The 25464-nt window shown below is 40.2% G+C and overlaps 1 protein-coding gene across 3 annotated transcripts in view; it reads right to left on the bottom strand.

Annotated features, from left to right (window-relative positions):
- ABCC4 (ATP binding cassette subfamily C member 4 (PEL blood group)) overlaps nt 1-25464 on the bottom strand; it is a 149131-nt gene that overhangs the window by 24264 nt on the left and 99403 nt on the right. For all 3 annotated transcript variants that reach the window (XM_082779406.1, XM_082779407.1, XM_082779408.1), the window contains 8 exons: nt 24942-25061; nt 21810-21920; nt 20217-20317; nt 16846-17037; nt 12347-12502; nt 7978-8067; nt 7353-7525; nt 256-361 (listed from right to left, as the gene is read on the bottom strand). In XM_082779406.1, coding sequence (XP_082635532.1) covers nt 256-361; nt 7353-7525; nt 7978-8067; nt 12347-12502; nt 16846-17037; nt 20217-20317; nt 21810-21920; nt 24942-25061 — 1049 coding nt within the window. The remainder of the gene's footprint in view (nt 1-255; nt 362-7352; nt 7526-7977; nt 8068-12346; nt 12503-16845; nt 17038-20216; nt 20318-21809; nt 21921-24941; nt 25062-25464) is intronic.

Here is a 25464-nt window from a genome sequence, read left to right on the forward strand (position 1 = left end):
TTGCTCAAGTCTGGTGGTGCACCTTACCTACAATGTGTTTATGCCTCGCAGGTTGGAAACCACAGAGCCAGAAAATGTAAGCAGTCTTTTCAGGTCATTACTTCTACAGTTTTATGATTTGCCAATCACAGTAAGTAGGATAAGTCTAAAACACAACAAACTTCTGCCCATTTCTGGATCAAAAGTTAGCTGAATAAATACAATTACTCATTTTCAGTAAAAGAAAAAAGAAGCGTTTAAGCAGTTAACTCTTACCATAATCCGGTCGCTGTCGATAATGGTGTTCAAGCGGTGTGCAATGGTCAGCACCGTGCACTGAGCAAACTTTTCACGGATCGTCTTTTGAATGAACTCATCTGTTCTGAAACACGGAAAGAGTAGTGCAGACAAAAGTAAGATGCTTGCATGGATAACTGACTGACAGGCAAGTTTTATGACTTCATCAAACAGAACTGTATATCAGGAAATGTTCTCATGAAGTCATGGTAGTGCTTCTTCCCCTTGTTACATTACACGATTTGGAGGCTTTGCACGGCTGCAAAATCTATCCACTAATGGTTAAGGAGGAAAGAACTTCTTCCTGGGAGCAGAGCAATAGGTTTCACTTCAAGAGACTAAATTCCCAGGCTTTGATTACAGATGGAGCAACATTCCTATTAGCAGGGTTAGATGTTCCTACAGATTTCTGCACCAAAATTCAACTGTCATTTTCTTTTAAGGTTTAGATTGTGCAAGCAATGAAGAAAAGATGGTGGAAGTAAATATCCTTCATGGCAAACGAACTGAACACGAGACAGCCCATAACCAAGGTTCTTGATTTCAACTGCAAAAGGGGATTAAATTGCAGAGCTGGTTGGTACATGAAACTAGAACTGGAGTAGCTCAAGAACTTGAATACAGAATGGCACACTCCATAAATGCAAAGTAATAACTCCCACAGAATCCAAGGAAAGGGATAAAAGCTTTCAAGTTTCATATAGTCTTACCCTACTATATGAATTAGCCACCTAAGGAAGGGTATCAGGTGGAAACATTAGGCTTGTAAAGAATGAAAATTAAGCTAGAGCACAGACACTGAATCACAGTGTTAATGTGAAAATGTCACAAGTTAAGCTGAGAACGCTGACAAGGAAATATAATTGTACTGAAAGATTTTAATATTTTAATGTCTTTCCTTAGTTGTATAAACAAGTATTAAGGCAAAAGACCAGCAATGATAAAACTGGAGATTGTTTAAGAAGCTAAACGTACAGGAGAAGCATTGACACCACCTAACTTAAAGCACTACGGTAAGGCTTAAATTTGAAAATCTACTTAGTCCACTTTAGAATCAATGAAGAGGAAAGGAATGGCTGGAAGGTGAATTAGAGCACCTGAATTAGGCAGCCATCAGGTGATGAATGCCCTCTACAGGCACCTGACAGCCCACAGTGCAGAGGAAGCCTTAGTTCCCAACCTGGGCACAAAGACATGCCAGGTGACTATGCAAATATTGTGCACCAGCCGTCAAAAAAATGATGAGTGGCAACAGCGAGGGAAAAGGCAGTGTGGGAATGCAGATAGAGAAGTTAAAATTATTTTTCCAAGATAAAAGGAAGACACAAACAGCTCAAAATATACTGGAGTTAGTGGGACCAGGGAAGCTGCAGCTTAGAACTGAGGTGTATGAAGGCACGGGTCTCATTTCCAAGATTTCTACTGGAACAATATATTGTAATTTTATATAATGACTGGAGAATAATAAATGCTGTACATAGAATTAAAACAAGACAAAGGAGATATATTTGCATGAACTGATATGTTCGGGGAGCCATGTTAGCTTCAACCAGCTGCTTGCAAAGCCTCAAACTGTTAAAAGCAACCAGAAAATCAAATACAATAGAACAAAGATGCAAGCAAAGCGTGTCTTCCTGTGACAAATTATGACTTTTTAGATAGAAATAGTACTCTACAGTGAATCTGTCTGGACATGACAAATATTTGACATTGCCTCGTTAGTTAAGCAAAAAGAATTGTTCTCTTGCCACTATGTCAGGAGGCACTAACAATAAAAAGGGGCAAATGTAACTTTGGAAGAACAGGATGACTTGGAGAAACGGGAGTAACCTCTAAGTTTCCACAGCAGAAAGCACAACTTTGTGCTTCTGAGGACGGATCAGAACTTCTGTTACAAACTGCTTAAGCAATTGGCATGACAGAGGAAAAGACAGATCACTGCAGATGACAGGATAAATCATCAGAGAGAAGGAAGACAAACAGTTAAGTAAGAGCTCCCGTGAAAGCTTACTGGGGATAGAAACATTTTAACTCTGTCATGAGCTGGAGATGATTCTTCAGACAGGAATTCATTCAGTCTTTGCCTAAATTCCTAGTGCAGCCTGGACCACCAGACAGGTTTGGAATCTAGCAGGCTCCTTTGCCCATCTTCTCTATCTCCTGCTACCAGCTTACTAGTAAGAACACTCACTAAGGAAACGAGAGGACCAGGCTCCTGGCCTCTGTCTGAGATAGCCTGGTCTTTATGCTCCTATTTCGTAAGAGAAGAGACAGGAAAGACTTAGGAAAATCTTTCTCTCTCCTCTGTTCAGTGCTGGTGAGGCCTCACCTGCAGTACTGAGTCAAGTTCTGGGTTCCCCCGCACAAGAGAGACATGGACATGCTGCTAACAGGTCAGCAAAGGAGCACAAAGATGATTGAAGGACTGGAGCATCTCTCCTCTGGCTGAGAGAGACGGGACTGTTTAGCCTGGAGAAGAGAAGGCTCAGGGCAGGATCCTATCAGTATCTGCATATACCTGAAGGGAGTGTCCAAATAAGACGGAGCCAGGCTCTTTTCAGGGCGCCCTCTGACAGGACAAGAGGCAAGGGGCACAAACTGGAACACAGGAGGCTCCATCAGATCAGGAAACACTTGTTTGTTCAACTGTGCAGGTGACTGAGCACTGAGCAGGTCACCCAGAGAGGCAGGAGAACCTCCCTGCTTGGAGATCTTCAAAAGCCACCTGGACACAGTCCTGGGCAGCCTGCTCTAAGTGGTCCTGCTTGAGCTGGGGTTGGACCAGCTGGCCTCCAGAGGTGCCTTCCAGCCTCAACCATCCCGTGTGATTCTGCAACCAGAGAACATGTTTCACAACTCCTGCTTCTGAACCAAGGCCGCTGTGCAATCAGGGAAAGGGACAGGAGGAGAAGTCAGGACAGGTTTCTTTGGCCCCGTGTGTTAACCGTGTCCTTAAGGGAAGGAAGCTGTGCATCCTTAACACTCCCCTAGTGTGTGCACGATTCAGATCACAGCAATACCGGTGCTTTCACCCCATTGTTAACGCACACATATATTTTTTGCTGTCTTCTCAGCGCTACCTCAATGACCTGGCTACTCTTTATTTCGACTGAGCAAATCAGGGCCACACATGATAACACTCAGTAGGGAAGAGGCTTAGAGAGACAGCAGGATGCATTCTCTGCAATGGTTAGAGATAGTCTACACTGAATAGAAAAATGGAAACAAAAGCTTCAATACGACCTGGAATAATGTAAAGAAAACCTTTTTCTTTCCCTTTAGTCAAGCTCAAGGTGAGGTTTCCTGCAGAGCTACTGAGGAGCACAGAGAATTGTAGCTTGCTCAGGAATTTTGAAAATAACTTTTAAAAGAGCTCAAAACAATTTTCAACTCTCAGGTTATTCCCACTGTTATCTCAGGAGAATGCATAATCCTTGAACATCTCTGTTCCCTGTATTCATTTATTATACCTGCCTTTAACACATGCATTCCTTACAGCACCATCCCTCCCTGCATTTACAATAGAAAACATTTCTCATTCTTTTATAGATACTATCAACCTATTGTCTTAAACAAATATTTCTTGAACATAAACTTATCCCTCTGGTCGTATTGTGGATGTGACAAATGTTCTCAAATGGGACTATAATCACAGAAAGACAATACAGCTCAATCCTCAAATATCACAGTATGAAATCTCACGTAGCTCTCTCCACCGGCAGACCCAGACCAGACCCTCTCTAAGGTTAGTGGTAGATCTTAAAGTATAGTTTTTAGGCAGAAGCACTGTCAGTGACCTCCAAAGAACCTTGGAGAGAAGGTAGGAAAGGCGTGAAAATCTCAGACTAACTATGAAATGGGACTGCATGTAGAATGAAGCACTGACGGGTGCAGAGACTATATTATGTGCCAGTTAGAGCTGTCCACCCTCCTGAAAAGTGCCAAAGGAAGCAGAATTTCTGTCCTTTTTTGAGGGCCACAGATTGTACGCGCCTTTGGGCTCCCAACCCATGCTGATAAAGCGGCCAAGCAAGTGCCAAGGGATTCCATCGTCCCCTTCAGTGGATCAAACTTTCAGGCACATTATAAACCAAAGATACAACCTGAATACCAAACCAGGGCTGCTGGATGACAAAAGCTCAACCCGAATCTGATAATATGAAAATAGGAACCACGATACTCCCCATTACAAAGAACAATACAATAAGAAAGCACAAAATGGTGGCGTGGCTGTCCCGCTGGCACCACGGATTGGGGATCTAAGAGCAGGTTTCACAGCAAGCCAAGATCTGGTATATCCTGAATTAGTTGACTGTGTAAGAAGAAAACTGGCTGAAGAGCAAGAATAAACACAGTCTGAGTGTGAAGCAACTGAGCTGCTTGAAAGAAACACTGGGTAAGTCGTTATCTCCAGCTTAGTGTCCTCCTGGGATTGTCCTGGAAGCATATCTCTCACTGCGCTATTCCTGAGCGGCCTCGGAGAAAGCAACACTTGATGATAACTGCTCCGAAAGAGAAACGAGTGCAGATACCAATTAGATGCAACAGAAAGTTAAACCTTACAAGGTTAAACCGACTAATGAACTGAACCATGTGCAGAGACTGCTTTTAACCACAGTCAATAAACAACCAGTGTAAAAATGTGATGGTGGTCTGGCCCTAAAAGGTTGTGTCCTCTGCAAGTAGTAAAAATACAAGTTAATAAATACTAGTGTACTCAGAGAGCACTGACCTTAGTATTAAAGAAAAAAAAAATGAAGAAAAGAAAGAAAAAGCCTCAGTTACTAGGGATTTTGTTTCAATACATCAACAAAGAGACTGCAGAAAGACTTTTCAGCTCTTCTCCTCCAGCTTTCACACAACTTTCCCGAATCACTTAACTGCTATAAAATTATTCCATTCTTAGGGATAAGAATTCTGGCTTCAGGACCAAAAAGATAACATCAAATTAAATGCCTGTCAGTCATCGCATACAACATGCGAGCAGTCTGACTTAGGAGAACCTTCTTTATGGCAGGCTCCTCCTCTCCCTGTGAACAGCACCGACACCCCTGCAGCATGCAGAGCAGCCAGTCGCTATGAGGAGGTAATAGGGGTACTTATGGGAGCTGGAAGACGTAGACAGGAGGGAGAAAGACGCACTCCAAATTCCTTCCCTTTATTCATTTGCTCGGCTTCACTCAACAGCAAACAAGAATGGCCTAGCCAAGAGGGAGAACCATGGTGAAGAGTCCCTCAGCCCAGGGAAATGTCATATCCACTGCCTCATGGCATCTCACCCATCCCTCTCCTCCTCCCACCCTCAAACCCTGGCTTCTCACATTTGCTTCCAGGTTGAATTGAAGGAGGGACATGGTTGCAGCAGCGGTTGAGGTAAAGAGATCAAGAGCCAGAACAACAGAAAAAGGAATAATAATCTCCAGAGCCGGCGGCAGCTCCCCATGGTTTCCTATCCCAGGTGCTTGATACGATGTGTGCTTGCCGCCAGGCTAGAGACAAGGGTGCCAGGTATGGGGGTTGTGCATCAGAAGAGGAGGAGGTTTTCTTTACATGCCAAAAATGCCTCCCTAACTGCTCAGTTAAGCAACACACATCAGCATTTCCTGATGAACGTCCTATCAGATTGCACAGCTGAAAAATACTTTGCTCTAGTTTTAGCAACACATTAAGGAAAAGGTAATAATGACTGTAATGCAAACTGAATTCAAAGGAGAAGTTCCAAGTTATTATTTTTATTGTTATGCCTAGAGTTGATACAAACAAACATTTACCTTATTATAATATATATTGCAGCGCACATTAATCAAGATCAATTAAATGGATAGTGCAAGTTGAGAACACACACGTTAGATGCCAAAATAGGGAGGATGAGTAAGATGGTATTAAATTTCCACAGCTATGATTAATCACAGATTAATCACACTAATCTATCAGTGCTTACACAAAAATATACTAATAGTCAAAAAAGAAAAAAAAAAAAAAAAAAAAAAGGAACCTCTGGGAAGGGAAAACATTGCTCTAAAGGTTTCAGAAATACACTGTGAGCTGAACTGCAAAGCTACCCTAGTGGCACCACTTCTCCCCCAAGAAGATGTTATAAAAATGAGTCACGCCCAGATGACATACAAAATCCTTAATGCATCTGTTTGAGAGACTTGCTGTGTTATTGTCCTCTTTGGACTTTGAGTTTTCCCTCAAGCCATAGTTTGTTGGAACTATATATTCAGCTCAGGCTAATTGATGCAGTACGTTTGCAGTATTGTTTCCAAAATATTTCCACCAGCGTTTCAAATGTTTCAAAAATTAACAGTGGGGGTACTTCGCTATTGGAACAATTTAACAAGGGTTGTCATTGAAAATTTTTTCTATTGAGGTTGGATGTTCTTCTAGAAGTACACTCGAGTTCAAACAAGAACGAATTCAGGAAAGTTCTGCTGGTCTGAGTTATACAAGACAAAATAATGAGTGATAAACGAGCTCCTCCTCTAGCTTTAAACACCTCCAAATCTGTTTTGCAATTGCTGTGGTCTTTAGAATTGCTTACCTTTTCCCCCTTACTTTATCTACATGGGTATCTGAGCCATCTGAAGGGACAGCACCTCACAACCATACGGGTTTTGCCTACAACCGCTTGTTACCCTTCTAATTTTGCCTTTTTTTGGGGGGTGGAAGAGAGAGGAAGATTTTATTTATTTATTTATTTATTATTTTTGCAGAGACATTTCTTCCTGTAATCAACAGAACTCAGCTTAGTTTCATGGCTGTTCTGATGTTACTGATCTGCATTTCCAGGGAAGTTCTTGTTGATGGCTGCGGGACAGATCCATTTGGAATATTAATCTTCCTATTCCACACTGAAATCAGGGATATTCTGGGCACATATCCAGCTTATATCATCTGTTCTGGGCCTGAAGCTGAGCCATCCCAATATGAATAGACAGTTATGATAGGATTGTGGAAAACATAAAACAGCAATACAAACGACAAGAAACACAAAGTATTTAAGTTCATCTCTACAGCACAGGTGATCATACCGAAGAAAAACAGCTCATCTTAACATGACATTTTGTTTTTACCTTGGGTCCACATTTGCTGTTGCTTCATCAATGATAAGGATCCGATTTTTTTTTAGAACCGCTCTGGCAAGACATACCAGCTGTCTCTGACCAACACTAAAATTAGACCCAGATTCTGCCAGCTGTGTCTCCATTTTATTAGGCAGATCTTCCACAACCTCCTTCAGTTGCACCTGTTGACATGTCAACATACTGTAGGATGAGTAACTCCCTTTTAAATCAGCTATTGTACGTTTGATGACACAACAATAACTATGCAAGGTTTGCCTTTTATATTCTGACACAAAATGACTAAGTGCCAAGTTGGATTACAGTGTGTCAGTTATTAGAATTCTAAAAAAGCATATTGTTAAGAATCTATTAATGTTCATTAAAACTAAGATATGAATCAAAACGTAACCAAAACATCATCCCAAGGGATAATTTTTTCATAAAAGACTTATATAACAATATGCATGTCTACACACACATGCACAAACACACACATGCACAAACACTCACACAACGCTCTGCTCTTTTCCATCAACAGCTATGCCCGTAACAAACCTCATGAAAACATCTAAAACCCAATGCACACAAGCATAATGGTGTTACTTGGCTTGTAAATATAGACTTAGTAAGTCACCTCTTCCAAGGCATTCCACAGATCCTCGTCAGTGTATTCATTGAAAGGGTCTAAGTTTTTCCTCATAGTTCCAGTGAATAAAACAGGCTCCTAAAAACCAATAAAATTAGCATTCTGTTATAAACACAGGTTTCAGATCACAATAGGTTAGCTAATAATAATCAGAACTAACCTATATCAACAGTAACATAGAAACATCCTACAACAAGCTATCTTTTATGAAACGCAGAAGAGTATTTAGCACACTGAAAAGAGAGGGGGGGGAGACAAGTGTCTGGCCACTCTGTGTGGAGCTGATTTCCCAAACAGGGCAGGTCTATTTGCAGATGACAGCACACAGTTATGTCGGTACTCAAATGGGCATTTACATCCCACTGTTTTGATGCCACAAGCTATATATATACTCACATGCAATCACTGCTATCCTGGTATTGTTAATGAGAACCAGAAACTGCTGCTGTCAATGGGGTCACACTCCTAAATTATGTTTGGGCAGTTTTGAAAATTTATGTTTACACTAAATAAAACAGGAGAGGAATTCAATTGCTCTCAGTGCCATTTTCATTTTCCTTTTTTTTTTTTTTAACTCCTAATTTCATACCATAAACCCCCTTCAATTTTACCAGCAGAGCCTAAAAGAAACAGATTTCACCATTTCCGTGCAATGTTTAAATCTACACGTGTAAATGTGTATCATACACTCACGCATAAGTTCATCTATATGGCTTCAGCATTATACCAAGCTTATCGAGATCTGGAGTATTCCTGGGCTAATTCAAAATAAACTAGGGAGTCAAATCAGTACAGTCGCCCAGTTCAGGTACCAATGTGGCTTTACTTGTGGTTGAAGCAGCCACTGTTCTCATTCAGACCAGTAACAGATAGTAAACTGGCAAAAACTGGCAGAAATCAATGCACACTGAAAAATATACTATTTGAGAAGTGGGAAGATGGCTTTTGGTCCAGCCTTCCCAAAGCATCAGGTCAGTACTCACTAAGGGGATTTGACAGACCAGAGAGTTGTGCACTGACAAAACAAAACTCCTCTTTATGCTACGCAAAGACAACAACAACCCAAAAGCTGTACCAGTACTAATGATAAATGGAGAAAATGTTATCAGAGTCTCGTTTAAATTGGAGAAATCTTTTGCATTTTTTTTTCTCCTAAAGAATGTTTGAAGTTGTATTTGGTAATTTCAGCTTACTCCAAGACTACCTTCTGTCTTGACTGACATCCCACCTAAGCCTAGTGATGGCCAGCTCCACCCAAATGGCAGCAGCAAATCAGAACAGGATTTCTGCCTTCACTTACTGTCTTCACATCGAAACTATTCTGAACGGTATAAAAGGATTAACTGAGACAAAACATGCCACAAGCAGTATAAAAGAACATATGTGTTTCTTGACATGGCACACCAATTATTTGAAAGTATCTGTTGAGTTGGCAAAACATGTCGCTAAAAACCTGTTGAATGAACAAAAGGATTTAATGAAAACATTAGCAGGCTAAAGAACATTTTTCTTAAAAAAAAAACACCTTAGGAAGTAATTTGTTTAACAATAACTATTTTAATACTCCACTTGGTGTGTTTTTTGAAGGTATTGTTAGGTTTATTTTCCTTTTCAATCTATTTTTATAGGTTGGTAAAATAAGCAACTGAATTTATAAAGTGTTCATAACTATTATAAAAGTCCTAACAACAGACGTGTACTGCAACAGTAGATAAGGATATTTTTTAATTATCATTTCTGACACAGATTATTATTTAAAATAGCCTGGTTTATGAGAGGAAAGTAATAAGACAAACCTGTAAATAATTGTTGTAAAAATGCTTGCAGTCAGGGAGGCAGACAACATTTGCATAGGAAAGATTTACAAACACAGCCTTCACACAGCTCTATCCAAGCAAGCAATTAGAAGCCTAAGCACATTTTTATTTCTCCAGGTATGTATTTAACCTTAAATGTAAGAAAACATCAGTCTTGACTCATCACTCTAGGAATGGGTTAGTTTAGCATGCCTTATGTTATAATTTTAATGAATCTCTCTCTCTTCTTTTTGTTGTTGCTTTTTTTTTTTTTGACTTCCCACATAATTATGGAGATATTTGCTGCAAAACAACTGCCTGATGTTACATGACTATTTCTATTATTGACATCACTGTTATTAATGCACTACAAAGACAATGCTTATCACTCAGTTTAGTCTAGTATAAACCTAATTCCAAACCTTCGTCCTCTTCCTACTACCACCACTTCATTGTTTCACATATTTTTAGTAAAAACAAGTCCTCCCCTATGTGGAGAAGAAACATTACCTGCTACCCTTCAGACAATTAAAACCCTTTGGGACCATGACGAAAACCCTATCACAATATTCTACTGAATTGAAATGGTTTTATAACCATGTGATAAGCCAATGTATGAATAAACAAACCACCACATATAATTAAATAGTGAACTTTGAGCATCTGCTTTATTCAGTGTGTAGAAACTGAATTTGACCAGCAGCTCTTCTGTGTCAGCACTATCTTATTCAACTGGGTTGAATGCTTCCAAATGTAGAAATCACCTGCAATAGCTACAGGCAGGGTTTCAATAAAGCTGTAGACCTTGAATGAACTGATGATCATCTGTTTTCAGGAGAAAAGAACATTGTGCACAAGTGTAAAAAGAAAAAAAAAAAAAAAAGACCACACACACACAAAAAAAAACAAAACAAAACAAAAACAAAACAAACAAAAAAAAAACTTAAGTCCACATAAAGTTCTCTTTAGATATGAAAAGGTGACTAGTCCCACTGGGTACCTCTGCCATACATAAACAAATACCTCAGCATGCAGAAACAAAAAGGCAGCCTGCATAAGGCAGCAATCCAGTTGCTGGGGAAGTGATGTTCTTTTTTGTTTGTTTGTTGGCCTTTTATTTTATTATTATTATTTTTTAGTAAAAGCATATCTACTTTCTCTGACTCCTGCTCTTGGGAAAGGGAAAAAAAAAGGCAGGTAAGCAGGGAGGCTTAGAACCACTGTTCATTCCCGTTTTTATCAGATTCTCAAATTAAGAAAGTAATATTAACACTCTGAATGCCATCCTGCCAACAGGCTAGCAAACACTCAGATACAAACGTGGTCAAAGGATTCTAAATACAGCTCCTGTAATAAAATACAGAGAATTAATGCTAAACATGGCAAATGAATTCCTCTGCTTTCCAGCCTACTGTTCTATCTACCTGCTAGAACAACTGAGATGAATTATTTGCCAGAAAGATGACTTTGCATTTCCAACATATGAGCTCTTCCCTCTTCTTTTACTCTCCACTGGAGAGGGAGGGAGGATCACAGGAGAGATCAGAGCCCTCATGAAACATGGTAACCCGCACAGGCTCTGCCTTCAGGAAGTTTTGAGGTAATACATAACCCTTCTCTGGTTCATTGTCTCATTTGAAAGGCAGACAATAGAAGACAACACTTCTGGTCTATGGGATTTCTTGGAACATTCATTCTTCTGTTCCAACATCAGAGATGAGGTTATTCCCAATATTGTCTTATTTTTTTCCTTCATTGCAGCCTTTCCTGCATTCAGCTTCTGAAGGTCACCAAGTTTTTATTTATAGGTCATAATGACTCCCCTTTCTCCCTTCCTCTGCTCTCCTCCTCTCCAGCCCTGAAAAGGCTGTTAGCTCACTTCCAGTAAGCAAACTTGCTCTTTCAAGATCTAGCCTCAGTCACTTTGTACAGGGGTGACTACAGAAGTGAATGTGTCCCCTTAAACTCCCTTACTAAGAAAGCTTCAGCAATGCATCAGGCAGTTTCTGCCAAAGGATCAACTTTGGAGATGCTTTCAGAGGATTGCTGAAGCTTGGTGTATTCCCACCAGATTTTCTTCGCTCATTCCCAGTCACGGAGGACAGCATACTGCTAACATATATTTGCACTTACTCCAGAGGAACAGACAAGGAACAAAACTAGGAAGAAAATCTTCCAGTTCCCAAAGCTGATTCCATTTATCTTAAAATAATCAAGACCTTGTTCTAGCAAGAATCAGAGAACCATAGAATATCCTGAGTTGGAAGGGATCCACAAGGATCACGCACAGTCCAACTCCTGGCTCCACACAGAACCACCTAAAAATCAAACCATACGTCTGCAAGTGACGTCCATATGCTTCTTGAACTCTGACAGGCTTGGTGCCGTGATCGCTTCCCTGGGGAGCCTGTTCCAGTGCCCAGCCACCCTCTCAGAATAATGCCTTGCAGAAGTTTCTCTGCCTACTGAATACGGGGGTGTATGTGGAACATATCCTGGCAAAGCATTTTAAATACTACAGGGCTACAGAAGAAACGTTTATGGCAAAGTCAGCTTCTTACCTGAGGTATAATTGAAATTTTCTTCCTTAAGTCATGGAGGCCTAGCTCTGATGTCAAGTACTTATCAATCCAGATTCTTCCTTCAGGTTCAGCCAACCGAAAGAGGGCTGCTATAAGAGAGCTCTTCCCAGCTCCTGTTCTTCCCACAATTCCAACCTACAGAACAAACCAAGCTCGTACAATTAAACCAAGAGCCTTGCAGGATAAATTAATATGTCAAGCAATAGTTTTACTACATCACAGGATTTATAGTAGAACAAGCACCAAATAAAACTACTTTATAATTAACTTTTTTTTTTTTTCATGAGGAAAAAACCTCCCCCCCAGATCAGCTGGCATTCAGGTGACAATTGGATCCTCAGTGATTTCTTGGATCTTATCATTCAAAGGTGAAAGAAATATTTTCCTAACAAAGATTCTCTCTTAAGGTGTTGTGTTTTATTGTATAAACAAGATAAAGGAGCTCAGTGAGTAGAGTAATGTGATTCAAGCTAGCCAATTTTACACTAAACCTCGTTTGCTCTTTGACATTAGGCAAATCACTTCAGGCATGCATCCACTTCTCAATCCAAAAAAGGCCTCTTACAAACCATTTCAGGAATAATTTATGAGTGCTATTCCCAATTTATATAACTAAGACTGATTTTGCTTAGTACTGTTAAGGTGAAGTTCTGTAAAGTAGTCAAGCTCGAGAGCCAAAATAAAGCTAAAACTAGCAGTAGGATTACAAACAGTATTCATGCTTCAGACAGCTTCAGCAGAGAGGATACAAGCATTGAAACTACAAGACTGCGTGGGCAAGCTGAAATTCTTGTCCAAACACGTGAAACAGTGAATAATAAAATCATAGTGATTCAGGCTTCTATAGGCTCCCCAAGGAAAAATAAGAAACTGTGTACAACGTGAAAAAACAATGCTTTCAGAAAAAAAAAAAAAAAAGAGGGAGAGACAACACAAAATATGGGATTGCTGACTTTAATGACAAGGAGTAAGATCTACAAGTACTTATATAAAATCAAGACTTAGGAGAAAGTAGGGCCATTAATAAGTAAGAGGAGACATATAATTAGTGGTGATTAAACACTACTTGAACAGCAAATTCTTTTTTATTTTTTTTTTAAATGTTGTCTTCAGGTGAGGGATTCTTAGAGAAAACAATGTGCAGTAATCAATTGTATCATAGAAGGTGATGGGTGTAGCTCTCTACACAGATCTGATTTGGCAGGATTTGTTATTTCCTGTACTCAGTTCTAATTGCTACATTTCCAGAAAGAAATCAACCTACTGGAAAGAGTTCAGAGAAGTGCAACATAAAATTAATATGGGTTGGAGATACTGATTTTACGAGGAAGGATTTATGAGGATTAAACATGTACAATATAGCCTGGCAAAGCGATTTGGGTGCAGAAAGGAGGAAGAAACATGAAAACCTTCATGAATATACGTACAGACACCAGAGGGAATTACCCACTGCCTGAGACTCAGATGTATGCAGTAATGACTGCTGGAATGAAATTAAGCATAGGCAACATTACATTGAAGAGCAAGGAAAAAACTTTCCAATAGCCAGAGACACTGACCCCAGATAAAGCAGCAGTGCCCACATTTAAGCAAAAATAACACTAAAAAGGTATACGACAAGGAGCAACTCACAATGCATGACCTAAACAGCGTTTCCTACTTCTATTTTCTGATTGAACAGTTTCATCCAAAAATTCATTATTGTACAATTGTACATAAACTAACTAACATTTATACAGTGCTTATTAGTAAAGATACTGCACAATGTAAGCAAATCTGTTACAATAAATTATAAAATACCTTCTATTCTAAGTGATGTCAAACCAAATGATACGAAACAAAGGGAAAATAGTTACGAACAGTTACAGCACCGCTCAAAAAGCGAATGCTGAATGGATACAGACATACGGAGTTATGAAAACAAAAGTTCAATTGTTTCTCTGTAAATGTCAGTGATATAAAGTATTGTATTAAGAATATAAAGAAAAAACATAAAAAATTGATACTTAAAATAAAAATGCAGCTGCTCTGCATATTGTCAAAATCCCACTTTCAGTTTGGCATCCAATGAAAGGACTGTGCTCTTCAGCATTTAGAGGAATCTATTTGTATTTTGGGTCCAATTGACTACAGGCTGCTGAAAATTGACATGAATTTGAAACAGCTCTCCCTATACACTTTTTTTTTTTATACATTGTGTTCTTCTGAGGTCTCTGTTCATAACCAGTGCAAACACGAGGAGGGTCTGCAAATCGAAGTTCCAGCCGCCTAACAGGAATCATCTGGGCACGGTTTCGTAGCCCGATGTACACCATGTGTATACACGAGAGTACACCTGCTGTACCGGGCTCATCATTACTCAAATGTCACTTGTACTTCAAAGTGGAGCTGAACAAAAAAATGAGAGTGAGATTTACAGCATGTCAGCTACTCCTCTCAAACTGCCCTTGTTACCCCTCAGGCAACCTCCCTGAGTATCTGCGCAAACAGCTGCCATGCCGTAAATCTAGACCCTCACCCCTCCTAACTTTTTTCATGTAGCCACATCCTCAGATCCAGGATCTGTTGGGGCAAGGTGTATTTAGTAATGTTGGTCCATACTCATTCGCAAGTTGTTGAATTCAGCTACACCCCCTGAAACAAAGGCTGGTCTTTAAAAATCAAGGCTGCACATGCTAACCTAAGCTAGGCTGAAGAGGTGAATCACAGCTGGCTGCTGGCAGAGCTCCTTGCATGAGGCAGACCATGCTAGGTTAGCAAAGATGGTTCAACAGAAAGACCTTCCTAGCCTGCTTTGACTGTAAGGAGATACTAAACGTGCAGCTTAGGTGGCAGCTGTAAAGGCACCGTAATCCCTAAGTGATCCCTTAGAAATGATCTCCTCCATTCTTACTGCACCTACCGCCTCACAGACTTGGTGCTGGGTCAGCTATAGGAAAAACTGCAAGCAGGCAGAAGTTTAAATTCACTCGTTCCATCAGAGGCACTGCAGCCACCAGAAGTCTGAAGTAGCCAGGGGTTTAAGCTGGCACAACAGTTCTCACTGACAGCCACATGCATCTGGAAACCTGGTTCTGAAGAGACATTTCTCCACAATTAAAAACAACGTACGGGGCACAGATGCTTGGGAGATTTATTTTGCACAGTGGCAGTCTACTGCAGTATTGTGCAAAACATCATAGAAAACAAACATGAAATTCTTGGCAACAGTTTCAAGCTGGACAAATTCACTTCAGGATGACAAAACCACAGCATAACCACTCAGCAAAAATAAATACCCCCAGTCATCATCCCTCCTCCTCCTCCCCCACCAAGGACTGAATAAGACCTTGTTAATATCTCTTGCTTCCGTTTTCTTTTTTATTATTTTATTTCCATCTCTCACTAAGAAATGTAAACCTTCTTGTCTGCTATTGCATTAGAGTGATATATAACAGCTGAAGAGATGGCCCATAGGCAAGAAAGGTGGACAGCAGATAAACACCTCTTCAGTTCTTCTTCTTAAACATCGTTCTGAACTCGTCTGTACCTAATTCCATGAGGTTGTCTCCACGAAACAAAGTTGGGTTGAAGTCTTGTAACATGCATGTTACTAAAAAGGCCCGCTTGAGGAATGAAACAGGTTTGGGACTGAATGGAAAAGCATGTTACAAGCGAGGCCAGGGCAGTGATTGTAGAGAGCTGAACCAGCCTCCTAGGGAAGATATCCTAATCAAAAAAGTGCACGTGGATTTCAAATGTAGCAAAGCACGAATTAACACTGCAGGGCTCTAATTTAATTTTGTCTGTGGGGGAGACCTTCACTGCAACACTCTTAATACGGGGATAGTGTCAAAACTGGGGAGGAAGAGTCAAATTTGCAGAGGAGGAAGAATTTTATTTCTATGTTTCTTTTGGCTACCAATCTAATTAACAGCAACCGTTAATTGGATTGGTAGCCGAAAGGAACTGAAATAAAATCCCCAATTCTAAAGTTATGCAACTGATTTGTGTTTCTTTCTTCTCTCTTCCATTCTGGGCTCTGTGTGGGAACATGTACATTCCTTCTTGTCAATTGTCTCTGCTCACCTTGTGTGCTGACATCCTTCATTCCATGTATGCTTCCTCTACTGAATTCCCCATTTCCTAACGCAGCTCCATTTGCTTTGGATCTGAACAAACACTTGGGGTTTTGTTGGCATTTTGAATGTCTGCCACTTTTTGATGAAACCCAAATTTTATCAGAAAGTTATCGAATGTTTAACCCTTTGTTTTGATACATAGAAATGTCATGTTCACGGATGCATTTATGCTACATTTACAGGAAATCAATAGGCTCCAACTTCTGTTATTAAATATGACTATGACTTATTTTTTAAAATAACTCTTATCTGATTTCCTAACATCCATTTCTTTTACAATGTGTTTTTATAACAGTTTCTTTTCAATTATCATATTTGCTTAATTACTGTAATAGGCAAAGACAGCCATATACATACCTTTTCTTTTGGTTTAATTACAACAGACAAATGCCTTAACACCAAAGGTCCATCTAGACTGTACGTGAAGTTAACATTTTCAAACGCTATCATTCCTTGACTTGGCCATTCAGGCGGTGGGTGCTTGTTGGTTTCCCAAGGGGCTTCTCTTTCAAGATCTGTGTATTCCATCACTCTTTCCACTGATATCATCTAAGGGGAAGAAAGAAGACAGGTATCTACAAATTCAGTTTATTGCACACACACTGCATACATATATATATATATATATGTACATTGATTTTGACTGTAAAGATTCAATGCAAATTTTTCCAGAGTTTTTCTCTCAGGTACAGATAGGAGTGCTTGGTACTGTCCTATACTTACTTTATACTACTGAAAAAAAAGAAAAAAATTTCATGTCCTACTACAGACTCCAATATATCACGATCCCTAAATCCATACATAAGCATGAATTTCTAATCAGTGGGATAAATTACAATTTTAAGAATGTGCATAATTGTTAAGAAATTTAAGCTATGGTAGTTATCTGTCAATCCTGGCTAAGATGCCACCACTTCACTGCGTGAAGACAGAGCTAGAAATTAAACTGCCTTATGAGCTACAGGCAGATCCATGATGGCTACTAGCATCAAGTTACCAGCTTCATTTTCCCTTTTTTGTCTTCCTCATTACCACTGCACTAACTCCTAGCAAATCTTTAATATGTTTGTCACAAGTAATTCAAAACTCTAAGATAGCTTTCACCATATCATGGCCTTAATATGCAGCAAAACTTGTTTTCCTGAGCACTTGAAGCCAGATAGGAAGGAAGTGCAGTATTTGCTGTTGTCCCTCGTCTTGTGGGAGGGATGAGAAACAAATATTGAGCTATCTAGACACTTTTTCTTCTCCCTCAGGAAAATAACAGAAGTTCTGTTTAGGCTCTGGTGTGCATCCCTCACCTATACATGTATTCTGTACAATTCATTTTACTTAACTGTATCTATGCACAGGTATGTTCTGAAAAGGCCATCATAAAGACATCTAGTAGGTTTACATTGCCTCAAGTAGCTTTAAGGCCAGAAGTTACCTGGCAATGAGTTCATAGAATAGCTTGGACAGGATCTTGAAGACCATCTAGTTCTAACCCCCCTACCATGATGGGGAGGGATGCAATCCACTAAATCACGTTGCCCAGGGCCTCATCCAACCTGGTCTTGAACAGCTCCAGTGATGAGCATCCACAACCTCTCTGGACAACCTGTGCCAGTGCCTCAACAACCTCTGAGTGAAGAATTTCCTCCTAACATATAATCAAAATCTCCCATCTAGAAAAGGTTTAAAACCATTCCCCCTTGTCCTGCCATTGCCTGACTGAGCAAAAAGTTGCTTTCCATCTTGTTTATAAGCCTCCTTTAACTATTGAAAAGCTGCAATAAGGTCACACCAAAGCCTTCTCTTCTCCAGGCTGAACATCCCCAGCTCCCTCAGCCTGTCTCCACAGGAGAGGTGCTCCAGCCCTCTGAGCACCTTCATGGCCCTCCCCTGGCCCCGCACTGACAGCCCCACGCCCTCCTTGTGCTGTGCCCCCAGGCCTGGACGCAGCCCTCCAGGTGTGGCCTCCCCAGGGCAGAGCAGAGCAGAGCAGAGCAGAGGGGCACAATCCCCTCCCTCCCTGCTGGCCACCCCTCTGGGGGTGCAGCCCAGGACGCAGTCGGCCTGCTGGGCTGCAGGCACACACTGCTGCTGGTGGCGAGCTGTTTGGCCACCAGCACCCCCACGTCCTTCTCTGCAGGGCTGCTCCCAGTGAAGTCTTCTCCCAGCCTGTGCTCAGGGCTGGGATCGCCCCAGCCCAGGTGTGCAGCACCTTGCACTTGGCCTTGTTGAACCTCATTTGGTTCACGTGGGCCCACTTCTCAAGCTTGCCCTTTGGATGGATCCCTTCCTTCCGTGTTATCGACTGCACCACTCGGCTTGGTGTCATCTGCACACTTGCTGAGGGTGCACTCGATCCCACTGTCTATGTCATTGACAAAGATATTAAACAGTGCTAGTCCCAAAACAGACCCCTGAGGGGCACCGCTCGTCACTGGCTTCCACTAGGCCACAGAGCCATTGACCACCACAGTTCTCTATCTCACTGCCACCTGCCCTTTCCACACTACAAAATAAGCTCCAAAGAGACACATGCAAAGAAAGACTAACAGCAGAATAGAGAGGAACTGTTCTTGCCTCCCTCAAATATAATCAGCCCGTAATAACAGGGGCTTCTTGTTGGATATCCACCTGTCAAAGAAGTTGATGCTAATCACAGCTCCATAAAATGATCAACTTTCCACAACAAAGGCAGCTAGTGAATGGTGAGTCTTCCTCCTCCAAGGCATTTCTGAATCACGGCCTCAAACACTCGCTACACAGGAACCCCATAGATTTACACTTCTGAATCTTCCTAACCAGTACAGAAAGAAACCCTGAAAGCTTTCTTCCCATTTCTCACCAGTCTGTCACCATTCCCTTATTCATGACTGAAAAATGCTCCGAAGAAGCAGTGTGCTAGACAAAAAAAATAAATACAAACCTATCATGATTTATTTTATCTGTTATCAAACATAGTTTCATTCCTTCTACAAGAGGACTACATGTATTTCCTGCAGTATGGTCAGCAAATTGTAATTACAAGTAACCTCCAATTGTCAATAGAAAACAGAAAAGCATGCTTATTACATAGTATGTTCATTTTACAATCTTTTTTATTTTCATACACTAACTTAAAGAGTAGATAGGCAAAACAGAGCACGTTAGTAAATATTACAAATTGGTGGAGGGTATTTTACTTCATTTATTTTTAAAAACAAACTCTGAGCAGGACACATGCTTAAATACTTGAAAATATTTGTTAACTTGCACCAATTTAAGGTTTAAGCCTTTGCAGCAATTAACAGGACCATAAAAATTGCAATGAGAGATATAAACAAATTTTTAAAATGCAATAATGCATAACAAAAATTAAAAACCCCAAATCCAAGAAATCTTTAAGAAAAAAATCTTACTTGTACAGGGATTAATTTTACGTAATTTTAGCTACATGCAATGCAGATATCCCCACTGTAACTAGACAGCCTCCTTTCTGCTGTAAAGGGTGATTATAAAGGCTCCCCTACTATCAATGGAGAGGGATGATTCATCTGAATAGACATTCAAAATCAGTCAGACAAATTATACCCTAGAAGAGGCTATTTTTCTCTACTCTGCTGACTCTAAGTGGTGCCTCAATTGCTTGCTAAGGTATTAATGTCCTAAGTTAATTAAGAAGAATCCCATCCTTGAGGCTTTATGTCACAAATACAAGAAGGAAGCAAGAAGCAAAAAAAGGAAGAAGTAAATGTTACCAGGTTTTCGACTTCAGCACTTTGTCTAACACCCCACTGGAACGTTCCCATGAGAGTGATTGCATAAGATAGCGCCAAACCAACCTGCCCCGCATTCAAAGCTGCAGAACAAAGGAAAAAGAGAATCAAATAGGTACACTGGTAATTACACAAAACTCGAGTTAACTTCACTTTCATGAGGTTACTTACATGATGGAAGCATCACAGCCAGAATTTTGTTTGGTTACACCATACTTACCATCTGTGCGTTGACGAGTAGCTCCAGGCAGAACGGCTACTTGCAGCATTTTTATTTTTATTTTTTTTTAAAGCTTTGGAAATTATCTGTATGTCTGAAAAGACAATCTTGATTCTTGGCTTTGCACTTTATCTAGCAACTGAGGCTCGATCTCGAAACCATACTTACATATCTTGCTAAGGTCATCCGTACCCAAGCTAAGCATTTTCAGTCATTTTCTAAGGGATTTACATCAGCCCCAAAACCCAAGCAAAAAAGGACTGTAAAATGATCTCAAAATAAGTTACAAACATTTATATCAACTCTGCACAGTTTTAAGTGATCAGATAAAATAACAGGACAGAATATTTCTTCCCCTATTTACATAAACTTTCATTGTGTTCAGTGGGTCTGCTCTCATAAAATAAATTAATTTTGTCTGCCCCAATATTAAGCATGATTGTCTTCTAACTAACTTGAACTTTATCCTAGCATAGCTCTATTGACTTCAAGAGAGCTACTCCTTATCCAGAGGCAAGGAAAGATTCAGGACCATTGTTTTGACTTGTCTTTTTGCATTCTAATAAATTCAAACCTAGCTCAAAATTTTCAGTGTCAAGCAGCACAGAGCGTTCAAATTTTAAAGCACACATGCATATACAGAACACATCCAAAAGAAAAAGAAAAGAAACAAAAACAGCAAATTAGCACTAATTTTCATGTCCAAGATAATTACTTCTTCCTTCATACTTTAGATGACTATCTTGTTCTAGTACATCTAACACAATTACATCCTGGATGATGCATATACTAATGACAGTTCATGAGTGACAGTGAATATAAAATGTATTATTACAAGGTGATTTTCTTTCTCCAACTGGCCTATCCTGCTGATCCAAGGTATTAGACAAGTATCCCTAGGAATTTTAGTTTGCCTTTTGGCCTACTCTGCCATGTGCAGAAAGGAAAAAAGTTGTTAAGAAGCAGCTCTGTGGGTGTTTCAGTATGAAAAGCAAAGCCCTGTAGGGCTAAAAAAGAAAGGCAAAGGTGGGGAAAAAGATTTATTTGTTGTTATTGCTCTGAAAGCCAGAATCTCAACAAAAGCGAAGACTACAGATCTGCAAGTTTGTTTGCACATTTGGGGATGACGGCAGTTGCATGCCTAAGCCTGGAAGATGTCTGAACTGCCTCCAGTATTTGCAGAAAAGGAGATACGGACCCAATGCCCTAGACTGAGGAAGAGATCGTGATCTAGAAAGAAACATTTAACTTAATTACAGTCCTTAAACAATTAGAAACAGTAAACTATGAAAAAGAATTAGACATCACTATACATGGTAATTAATGGGTGAACTCTTTCTAACATCTGTACTTACTCTTGGCGAGAAGCAGGGAACCGAAGGCAACCACTACAACAAAAATGGCACAGATGGCATCCAGACGCACAGCGAACCACCTCGAGGTCGTCAAAAATAGAAACCAGGCCTCTAAATGGTATTTTACAAAGACATTAGTGGATCATTAGAAAACTGAGTTGTATAATAATAATAATAAATTATTTCATGTTGATATTGTAAGTGTTCCTTTCTTTTTTTTTTTTTTTCCCCCCCCTTCATTTAAAGTTGTCATCTTCAAGTGCACATCTTTATGGGCAGATGATGATCAGAATACTGTCCAGTTTTCCTGGAATACTCTGACCTAGTTTTCACACTAGCAGCAACCAGGGCTAGCATAAAACACAGTAATAAAAAGAAGAACATTCAAGGCCTGAAGCACAGCCCATTTATTTAAAATGGAAGCCTTTCCCTGACTGTAGTGGACGTGGGATGGGAGTTTTGTACAAAAAGCAGAAGAACAACTACATTTGCTGTAGCCAGACTAGGCTTTTAAACAGAGTGTATCACAACACAACTGTCAGAGCCAAGTCTTTAGAAGACAGCTGCAGCTGGTTAAGCTCCCATTATAGGCAGAGAAGAGCTACTCAATGCATTCAGTGGAGCTACAGAGCTATTCAGTTGGCCAAATGCACATAGCTACTTTTGGAGAAGCTCACAGGTGGACATTTCCACTGGGCACTTGCATCTAGGAGTCCACAATTTGGTGCTAAACTCCATCCCAGACAGATATTCTGGAGAACAAATACAAGAGACAGCAGCAAAAGATATCGAATACAGAATGCAAAGTGTTTGAACTCAGGGCCAAAAACAGAAGTCAAATGGCTGTAACAAAGCATGGCATTATTTATTGCTTACGATGCAGTCAGATGAATCATTCCAGCTGCTACCAAGTCACAGTAAAAGATTATTACCCCAACCCTTTCTGCATTGCTTGTCATTACTACATGCTAAAAATCAGTCCTGTTCCAACCGAGCAACTTTTCCTTGGCCCTGCGTTGGGAAAGATTCAAACTAGAAAAATCCTTTCCACAAAAAAAAAAAAAAGGGGGGGGGGGGAGGAGGTTAAGTCTGTTTTTATGCCAGATCATTTTGGATAGTCGAGTTATGGAGTGACCAGATCAACAACTCAGCCAACAGAGCTGCAGGTAACTCCTGGAGGGCAGCAGGGGGAAAGAGTGAGGATGACAATAGGCAGCCAGGTCAAAGCCAGAGCTGGTGACCTCTTTGCATCAGCTCTACCTGCTTGTGCCTGATTTAGCAGCTGGTTTCATTAAACAAAAGATCCTGGGTATGGTTTCGTGGACAGTCATATCCCTAGGCTCAGGTAATGATATATGCAGAAAGGAGAGACACATTGTCACAAACCTTGTTTGAGAAATGCAATTTACCATCAAAACGTAAGCACCTCTCTGAAACCCAGGAGCTGAGTATCCCAGGAAACAGAGCTGATGCCGGCCGGCTTCCCGGTGACATGAAAGGTCATTTTTAGGGCGATAGCACAGTTGTAAGACCAGGAAATGGGCCACCTGCATTGTAGGTTTTCAGCTCCAAGGTTTTACTCCACTGATCCTGTTTTACAGGAAGGCGCACTGAATTGTCTGCTGGAGATGGATCATTCCGCAATCTCCCTGTGTAATCGGGGCCACCGTGTGCAGGAACATGACATTCTTGGGACCTAACAAAAACTCACCATGATGCAACTTCTGATGACTCAAGAGCTCTCTTATGGAGATGTTGCACTGGCAGGAAGGAAGCTCAGGCTTCGGTCAGACCTCAAGTCTTTTAGATGTTTTTTTATCTACAGGTTATTTAACATCAAATTCATAGCCACCCCTGAACCGGGGTTTGAAGTGAGCGTCCCATTTTCCAGGCTCAGCCTTAAATAGAGTGGAGGAGACTAGTCCAGCAAAAGCACTAAACAAGAACACTGCTGACTGGAACAGCCTTCTGTGATGCAAGAAATAGTTCAAACCTCTTTGGAGCACTTCAGAAGCCAACACTCCAACTCTCTGACCTACTAGGAAAGGGTAATCCTGTTCTAACTAGATTAGAAACAGTGTTTATATTCCTTTGACCCGACCCTAAAATACAAGAAAACATTTATAAAAAAGGTCACAGTCCTTTTGCGTGGTGAAACTTACATATGCAGTTTATAAATATGCCTTTTAATATAAAATTTAAACAACGTGTTCTCTTACTACCAGCTACTGACAAATTGATTCGGCCAAATAAGTAGCAAGATGAAAATACTAAGAAACGGGAAATTCGGATCTAGAGCTGCCTCCCTGGAAGGTGTGTGTCCTCAGTCACAAATGACTGGGCTCAACACAAAGCTAGGTGGGCAAGTTTCCACGGCATGGGATAAACACTGAGTCAGAAAAGATCATCTGGTCTGGAAACTTAGCAGTCCATAAATGAGAAAAAAGCCACAGGATATACTATCATATACTTGATGACAGGGAAATTCAAGGTCTTACCTAACAAACACCGAATTGCAAGCTTGCATTCTGCTGCACCTTGAAGAACATTCTTATACAGAGTATTTAATTGACAGTAAAAACTCAGTGCAAACCTAAATCACATTTCTTTTCCTTGCAGAATACTAATACTTTTATAACTTCTGGTCATGTTAATACTGTTTTTATGTTTAAGCCCTGAGTACCACTCAAAGTAAAAAAGAAGAGGGATTTACAAAACTTTTCCAAGATGATCATTTAGATATTAAATATCTCTGCCCACTCCTAGCACATTACTTAATATTTAATGCTTCATAATATAACTTGTCATCTCCCCCCCCTTTTAAAGTTGGAATCCAGGAAAATGTCAAAATGACGCTTTAAATATTCTTATCAGGCACACTTTAAAATGTTTATCTTAGACATTGTTAAAACATAAGCATGGGTATTTCAAATTATATCACAGCCCAAAGTAAACTCTCAAAATCTAGACAGATAATAACTTTTTTGTTCTAACAGAGAAATTTTACCCTAAAGAGACAAATGCACAGCTCCTACTGATTTTAATGTACATTATATACATGTCGCTGAGGGCAAAAGATATTTCCCTCCTACAAAGCAAGTATTTGATTTTTCACGTCAATTCATCACAAACCTGAGTGGAGGTCTTGGTGTGCATCAAATAGTTTTTGAAATCTTTCCTCTGCTTTCAAAGCCCGAATAGTCCAAAGTCCCTGGAGGGATGATGACAAGTGGGAGAACACTGGACTTCGAGCTACAAAGGGAAAAGAGAGTAACGTAGCAATAGCTGAAGGGCAACATTTAATTCTTTTTGTACCATGCTAATCTTTAATCCTTTGTATTTAACCATACAAGTTACTGTACTGCATACTTTTAGAATAAATATGCTATATCTTTGACCAAAGTCCTCTTACTCTGTCAGAATCAGACAGGCAAATTCATTTGTACAAAAACATCCTCAATTTTTTAACAATTACTGTCACTGAAGGAATTCTTTGAGCTTTATTAATGACATGAGGCAAACATGTTTGTTGTTGGTAATCCTTAATAGTTCCTAACCTAGACAAGTTCAAGTCAGGCACGAGAAACAGATTACGTCAGAAACACCATTAGGATGTGCATGTAAGACCTAGCGTGCTCATAACTAACTTTACTTT

The sequence above is a fragment of the Aythya marila genome (assembly GCF_965140915.1).
Source record: "Aythya marila genome assembly, chromosome: 1".
Classification (NCBI taxonomy): Eukaryota; Metazoa; Chordata; class Aves; order Anseriformes; family Anatidae; genus Aythya; species Aythya marila.